At 47.7% G+C, this 7,611-nt stretch overlaps 2 protein-coding genes across 2 annotated transcripts; one reads left to right on the top strand and one right to left on the bottom strand.

Moving 5' to 3' along the window:
* Nucleotides 1-269: 269 nt before the first annotated feature.
* H2AC25 (H2A clustered histone 25) lies at nt 270-4,497 on the bottom strand. The gene has a single exon (XM_028498542.2). The coding sequence runs from the start codon at nt 4,490-4,492 to the stop codon at nt 4,100-4,102; it is 393 nt and encodes a 130-aa protein (XP_028354343.1). The 5' UTR covers nt 4,493-4,497; the 3' UTR covers nt 270-4,099.
* A 284-nt stretch (nt 4,498-4,781) lies between these two features.
* On the top strand, nt 4,782-5,280 carry H2BC26 (H2B clustered histone 26). Its single transcript, XM_007117337.3, has one exon. It carries the CDS (start codon nt 4,806-4,808, stop codon nt 5,184-5,186), a length of 381 nt encoding a protein of 126 aa, XP_007117399.1. The 5' UTR covers nt 4,782-4,805; the 3' UTR covers nt 5,187-5,280.
* Nucleotides 5,281-7,611: the final 2,331 nt, after the last annotated feature.

The following is a 7,611-nucleotide window of genomic DNA, read 5'->3' as shown; positions in this document are numbered from 1 at the left end:
ATATGTGAGAGAGGCTGCCAGACCAGCACCTTCCCAGGGACCCTCCCCCGACAATGACCCATGACTGATCGACCAACTGACCCCCCAGCTGGCCCCAAATGCCTATGAGCCAGCCTTCAGCATGTTCACTAACTACCAGCTTTCTTGGGGGTCCAGCTCAAACTGCTGACCTACAGGCCCTCTAGGATATTTGGGGCTGATCTGCCATCCCGTAGGAGAGAACAGGAAGGACATGACCCAAAGAGGGCTGCAGGTGACTGGGAGTGAGCTGAAGACAGGGCAGCGGGAGATAGAGGTGGCCTGGAGGCCCAAGGGCAGTGCTCACAGGAGGGGCTGCTGGGTCCAAAGTTGAGAGGGAGGTGAGAAGCACCAGGACAAGACCTGTGCAGGAGGCAGTAGAACTGAGCTGACCAGGAGGTGGGAGGGAGGGGAATGGGCAAAGGAAAGGATGCAGTTTTAGAGCTTTTGCTGGGCATGCACTGGAGAAAATCAAAGCCTTCATGAAGTTTTGTGAGCAATGCATGGAAACAAGACCCTGGCTGGGGGTAGGGGAGTGAGGGGGCACTAGGCAGATTCTGATGACCAGGGCTGGGGTAGCCATGTAACAGGGTGACATAGGGGGAAAACAGCTCAGTTCAGCGCAGATCCGATGGTACTGGGAGCCAGGTGACCCAGTTCTCCAAGTTCTAATCCAAGGTCTGGGGGAGCACAGAAACTCGGGGAGAGGGGGAGGAGTCCATTTGCTTTTTCACTTGGGAGATTCTTGAATATGTTGGTGAACATACGGGAACTGATAGAGTAGGGAGGAGAGACTAGATGTGCAGCAGGGGCTGGGTGCAGGCCACGCCCAGGAGAGAGGTGCGGTGGGCTATTTGACTTAGGCCAGGCTAAGCTGAGAATTCCAGAAACTGAGGACACTTTATCTGCAGTGGGCATGGATGTTTCTGAGGCTTCCCAGGCTGCATTCTTCCTCTGGGATCTCCCACCTCCTTTCTTCATCTTTCATAGGAACATGGGGAGAATGACCAAGATAATTCTGGTGAAGGGAATGTGTGACATGTGGCAGTGGGCTGGAGAAAGGGCTTGAAGTTCCATTGAGGCAGGCAGACAGAAAGGCTGTGGCCACCCAAAGGGACACCATGCCCCTCTTCCCACATGGTCTCTAAGGGACGCTACCGTGCAGTCAGGCCAGCCCCTGTCCATCCCACACTCCACCTAGTGGGTAGAATCGATGGAGACACCCAGTATCCTCTTCTTTTTAGTGCATATCCATGTATTAGGTTCACATTTCTTTTTTTTTTTTTTCACATTTCTTTTTAAATCAAGGTGAAATTCACATAAACATAAACCATTCTAAAGCGAGCAATTCAGTGACATTTAGTACATTCACAATCACCTCTTTCTAGCTCTGAAACATTTTCATCACCCCAAAAGTGAACACTCTGTATTCCTCCCTCTACCACCCAGCCACTGGCAACCACTAATCTACTTTCTGTCTCTATGGATTTGCCTGTTATGGATGTTTCATATAAATGGGATCACGCAATATGTGACTCTTTGTGTCTGGCTTCTTTAACTTAGCACAATGTTTTTGAGGCTCATCCATGTTGTATGTGCCATTGCTTTTTATGGCTGAAAAGTATTCCACTATATGGATAGACTACATATTTGTTTATCCATTCATCTGTTATGGAAATTTGGGCTATTTACACCTTTGGGATGTTACAAATAATGCTCCTCTGAATGTGACATGGGTGTATGGGTATCTGAGTCCTCATGTGTATCTGGGGGTGGAATTGCTGGGCCATGTGGTGCTTTCTTCAAGCATGAGTCTGATGAGCTTTCTCTACCAAGGTAGGCAGCTCTGCATACTTTATGTTTCTGAACCTGATAACCCTGAGAGATGATCAGATTTTAGACCAGAGCTACCCAACAGAACTTTCTGTAATGATGGAGACCTTCTATATCTGTTCTGTCCAATGTGGTAGCCACTAGCCATGTGTGGCTAGGGTGACTGAGAAACTGCACCTTTGTATTTAATTTTAATTAACTGAAAATTAAATAGGCCCTGTGGCTGTTATTAGCTCAGCCTTAGAAGTGACAAAAGAAGGACTGACTGCCCCTTAGAGCACCTCCCACTTCACGCTTTTTAAAAAAAATTAATTAATTAATTAATTGGCTGCATTGGGTCTTCCTTGCTGCCCGCGGGCTTTCTCTAGTTGCAGGGAGCAGGGGTTGCTCTTTGTTGCGGTGTGCAGGCTTCTCATTGCAGTGGCTTCTTTTATTGCAGAGCACAGGCTCTAGGTGCACGGGCTTCAGTAGTTGCAGCACGCAGGCTCAGTAGTTGTAGCGCACGAGCTTAGTTGTCCCACGGCATGTGGGATCTTCCCGGACCTGGGCTTGAACCCGTGTCCGCTGCATTGGCAGGCGGATTCTTAACCACTGTGCCGCCAGGGAGGTCCTCAGGCCTCCATCTTAACACTCCACTTGAGGAATTGAAAATCTGGAGCTCCATGATGATACTTGGAAAACCCAAGCTCCCTGCTCCTGAGAAACCTTTCTTTCTTAAATACTGCTGAAGGAGTTGAAGATATACAATGACCTACATGAATATCAACGCAAAAATCAAATTTAAGCTAGAATTGAAGGCTGTCACTGAAACATAATGTATACCTCTCCAGAAGGCTCTATAATCTCTTCCATAATTCCTTGCAATTTGTTTCACTGAAATGGGTCCCACTGGGTAATGTGGGTCCTGCTATCTCTACCTACACTGCAGGGGAGCCTGGTGTTTTTTCCATCCACACTGATAGTTCCTATCAATTTTTGGTGCAAATAGTCTCATAGTGCTAGGATATTTTCTAGACTAGCAGATATGTGGTTAGCTCCAGATAGTATCTAGGGAGCCCTGGTTTGTGTACATCTAATTTTAGTAAGATAACTATTTATTGTATAATACTCCTAAATTATTTTACTGGCCTGTATTTATTGTTATAATAAAAAAATTAATGGAATCACTAAGGATAATGACAGCAGGAATAGACAACATTTACTGAGCTCTTATATTGTGCTAGGGATTTTTAAACAAGGGGATTAGTATAGATTAACTCATTTAATCCCTTCACCCCATGAAGTAGGTGCCATTAACATTCTCATTTCTCAGTTGATTTTGCAGGAGCATCTCTGGGACACTACAACCCCTATTTGTAACAGAATGTGGAATTCATGAAGTGATCTTCTGAAATATCCACATATATATTACTTAATCTAGTCCTAACAATGTTCACTTTAAATTTACTATATTCACAAATGTAATTTTCCTCATCAAACTCAAGGTACAAATTATTTTGACTTTAGCGATCAGTTTAAGGGGATCTCTGATTAACGTTTGATCAACCCAAATTTAACAATTTAAATTCTTTTAAATAATTATTCTATTTACCATGAGCTCTCCTTTAAAAACTTACACCTACTTTCGAAATATAATTTGACATTTTCAAATGCTATCAAACCCTTCCCAAGACCTTAGAATTCCCAGTACATTATACAATTCTGATCGCATGTTCTCTAAAAAACTAAGTCATGCATTCATACATTTTAAAATGGAAATCATGTTGACGTATCAGAACCTCAAATGGTAAAGTTTCTTTCAAGATTAAACACTTTCAATACCAGATCTACCAGATTTCCCCTGGGATAAAAAAAACTACGTATTTGGTGTCTAAATCTCAGAGTGATGACACTTTCCGGAACCAAAGTAGCTTGTCACCAGTAATAACAAAAACACCTTCAGGATGAGTGGGAATGAAACCCCATGAACTTGGTGGTGGTAAAACTCAAAACGGCCGAGTGTCAGACGGCATCCCCCGCACAAAATTAACACGGAGCCCACTGTGCCCCTAGGCGCACCCAAATCATGCCTCGGGGTCGGTTTCCCGCGAGCCCTGTCTTGCGCAGGTTCGCACAGGAACACGCTCAAAAAGACACAGCCCTCGACCAGTGCGGCTCTTTTCTAGAGAATATGGGTGGCTCTGAAAAGAGCCTTTGGTGTCACGGGGCCCCCGGGGCGCACGGCCGTTTCCGGCCCGCCTCCGCGGCCTCACTTGCCCTTGGCCTTGTGGTGGCTCTCCGTCTTCTTGGGCAGCAACACGGCCTGGATGTTGGGCAGGACGCCGCCCTGCGCGATGGTCACGCGGCCCAACAGCTTATTAAGCTCTTCGTCGTTGCGGATAGCCAACTGCAGGTGGCGCGGGATAATGCGAGTCTTCTTGTTGTCGCGCGCCGCGTTGCCCGCCAGCTCCAAGATCTCAGCCGTCAGGTACTCCAGCACGGCTGCTAGATACACAGGCGCGCCAGCACCCACACGCTCAGAATAGTTACCTTTCCGTAGCAGCCGGTGCACTCGACCGACAGGAAACTGCAAGCCCGCGCGCGACGAGCGCGACTTTGCTTTCGCGCGCGCTTTGCCTCCCTGTTTGCCTCGCCCGGACATCTCCCAACCAGGCGTGGGGAGAGAAGAAAGCCGAGAAATAGAACCCCAGGCAACGAAGCCGCAATGCTCAGGGAGTCCTTATATATGGTCTTGAGGTAGTGGAGCCGACGCCTCCCGATTGGGTAGCGATGGTGGCCAATCAGAAAAGGAAGCCGCCATCCCCTAATTTGCATGCGCCTTTTCCAGTGATGACGTTGTGAGGCGCTTGGTCCTATCAGAAACTAGAAGCTCTTGATTCCTCATTTGAATACAGGACGTATAAGTTGAGTTGCTGGAGATATATCGGTTTTTCTGTTTGGAAAGATCTGCCGTAATGCCTGATCCGTCCAAATCAGCTCCTGCACCCAAGAAGGGTTCTAAGAAGGCCGTCACGAAGGCGCAGAAAAAGGATGGCAAAAAGCGTAAGCGCAGTCGGAAGGAGAGTTATTCCATCTACGTGTACAAGGTGTTAAAGCAGGTGCACCCGGACACTGGTATTTCATCCAAGGCTATGGGTATCATGAACTCGTTCGTCAACGACATCTTCGAACGCATTGCTAGCGAGGCCTCTCGTTTGGCGCACTACAACAAGCGGTCTACCATCACGTCCCGGGAGGTGCAGACGGCCGTGCGCCTGCTGTTGCCCGGTGAGCTAGCTAAACACGCCGTGTCCGAAGGTACCAAAGCCGTCACGAAGTATACCAGCTCCAAGTGAGGCACGCCCCGGCTCCCGGGAACCCAAAGGCTCTTTTCAGAGCCACCCACAAGATCGAGAAAGGGTTTCGAACACGTGAAGGGTTGTTATGTAAACGCATCCGATGTGTGATCCTTAGCGGTTCCTTGGTTACTGGGAGGATGTTCTCGTTCTCCCCGCTCCCTGTAGACGTGCCTGCGCGTGTGTATGGGAGCGGAATGGGAGAATGTCTGCTTTTTACGGAGGTCAGGTATGGAATGACGACCCAAAATAACAATGTGGGAAGCAATCAGAGACGAGGTGTACACCCTCGCCTTCGCTCAAGGTTATTGACGCTTCACTAAACAAAGTAGGAACCCTGAACTCAAGTGTCCTTAGAATGTGGAGAGTGCCATTTCCGGGGCTTGCGGGCATGGACTCCCATGTCTAGTTTTGTGTTCGTGTGGTGTGAGCCTGTGGGTGAGGAACGCAGGTCACCTGCCCCCAGTGGGACTTCGTGCCAGTCTCTCCATCTCCGTGTCCCTGATGGGTAAACCCGAAGGACGCACTTGGTGAGGCCCTGGGGGTTGTCACGCAGCTTTGGCGGTGGCGCCTGGCGCTGCATCCCCGCCTAGACCAGACACCTTTATTCTAAGGCAATGAACATTCTCGGGAGGATGTTTGCATGTCTGCATCCTTCAGTCGCAGGATGTTTGACAACCGAAAGGAAAACGGAAGCGTGGTGGAACGCAGCGCTCCTTGCGCAGGAGCCGGATGTAAAAAGCCGACCCCTGCTGCAGGTAGCTTTAAGGGGGGTAGAGGAGTGGGGAGGAGGGCAATTTAAGAGAATAATAACGTTTTTCGAAGCAAATGTAGTTTTCCCACTTCAGCCACGTTGTTTTCGTGGAGGCACTAGTGACGCAGAATTTTCCCTTTTCTCTGGATTCATGGCATTCATTTGGAAAGTGTCATCTTAGTTCAAGGGAAAGCGCTTTGGCATGAAGAGTCTTCACTCTGAAGAAGACATCGCCTACCTTTTTTCTTGCCTTGTTTTTCCTCATTTGTAAGAAGGAGATTTCAAATAATCACTTCCTTAAGCCGTTTTGAGAATTAGATTGAAAAGTCGTGTCATCATCTCAGGCAAGGAACAGACGTTCAGTTAAAAGGCTAATAATCGTGTTTTTGTGAATCATCTCCAAAGGAAGCGGGTTGCATGCCTGGTCCGGCTGGGCGGGCGGAGCTGGGGAGGAAACGTCGCCACCCCCACCGAGTGTCCTCAGCCACGGCGGCCCATCGTCCCCCCGCCCGCCCCATTCCTCTTCCTACGTGGGTCCACTCTAAAAGAATTTCTAAAACCCCACACATTTTAAAGTTGGCGTCCAAAATATTTTATGGCTAGTTCAAATAGTTGCAAGGATGCAAATCCCAAGGTAGGACGTTTTACAAAACAAAATGGTCTCACATCAATCTTTTAAAGGTATCTATGGAAAAAGCAATTCGATACCATAACCATACCAACTCATAAAATACACTATTAAATTACTTAACACTGAGTGATTTTAGATAATTTTTTCACCTTGAACTCATACCTCCATTCAACTTCTGCCTCAGAATTTCATCCTAATGTAAGATATATTTTTTACACTGTTTTGTCTATCTCCTTTCTCTACAAAAAAGGATATTGAAATTTAAAAACACTTGTAGGTGACCAGAAGTCAGTGTTTAAAAATCATCTGGACAGTACACAATTGTTTAAACATAAATAAGTTTTGATAGGTATATGTAAAACCGAAATTAAAACTTAAGTGACACCTGCCTCATTTAAAGAGCTGGATAGTGGTCCCGCCCTCCCCCCTCCCTCGCCCCTCCCTCGCCCCTCCCTCCCCCTCCGTCCTTTCCTTTCTGCCTCAATTAGTTTGTGCATCCATGGGCATATATAGTATTATTATGATTACAATGATAGCAGTGTGCAGCATCATTTCTTTTCCTTTGTTCTCTTTTATAGATACGAGCTCTGAAACAGTATTAACAAAAATAAATACCTCGAAATGGGAATTTTGTCACAGCAGTTTAACTCATTTCTTTGCCTTCCTAGTTGTAATACAGAAATTAAACAGTGGGGCTTCCCTGGTGGTGCAGTGGTTGGGAATCCGCCTGCCAGTGCCAGGGACAAGGGTTCGGGCCCTGGTCCGGGAGGATCCCACATACCGCGGAGCAACTCAGCCCGTGCACCACAACTACTGAGCCTGTGCTCTAGAGCGCATGAGCCACAACTACTGAAGCCCACGTGACAGCTGCTGAAGCCCGCGCCTGGAGCCCGCGCTCCACAACTGGAGAGGACACCACAGGGTGAGGCCCATGCACCTCAGCGAGGAGTGGCACCCCGCTCACCGCAACAGGAGGGAGCCTGCCTGCAGCAGTGAAGACCCAACGCAGCCAAACAATAAATAAGTAAATAAATAAAATA

This window comes from Physeter macrocephalus, chromosome 2 (assembly GCF_002837175.3).
Source record: "Physeter macrocephalus isolate SW-GA chromosome 2, ASM283717v5, whole genome shotgun sequence".
In the NCBI taxonomy this organism is placed as follows: Eukaryota; Metazoa; Chordata; class Mammalia; order Artiodactyla; family Physeteridae; genus Physeter; species Physeter macrocephalus.
This window is presented reverse-complemented; position numbering and strand designations above follow the sequence as displayed.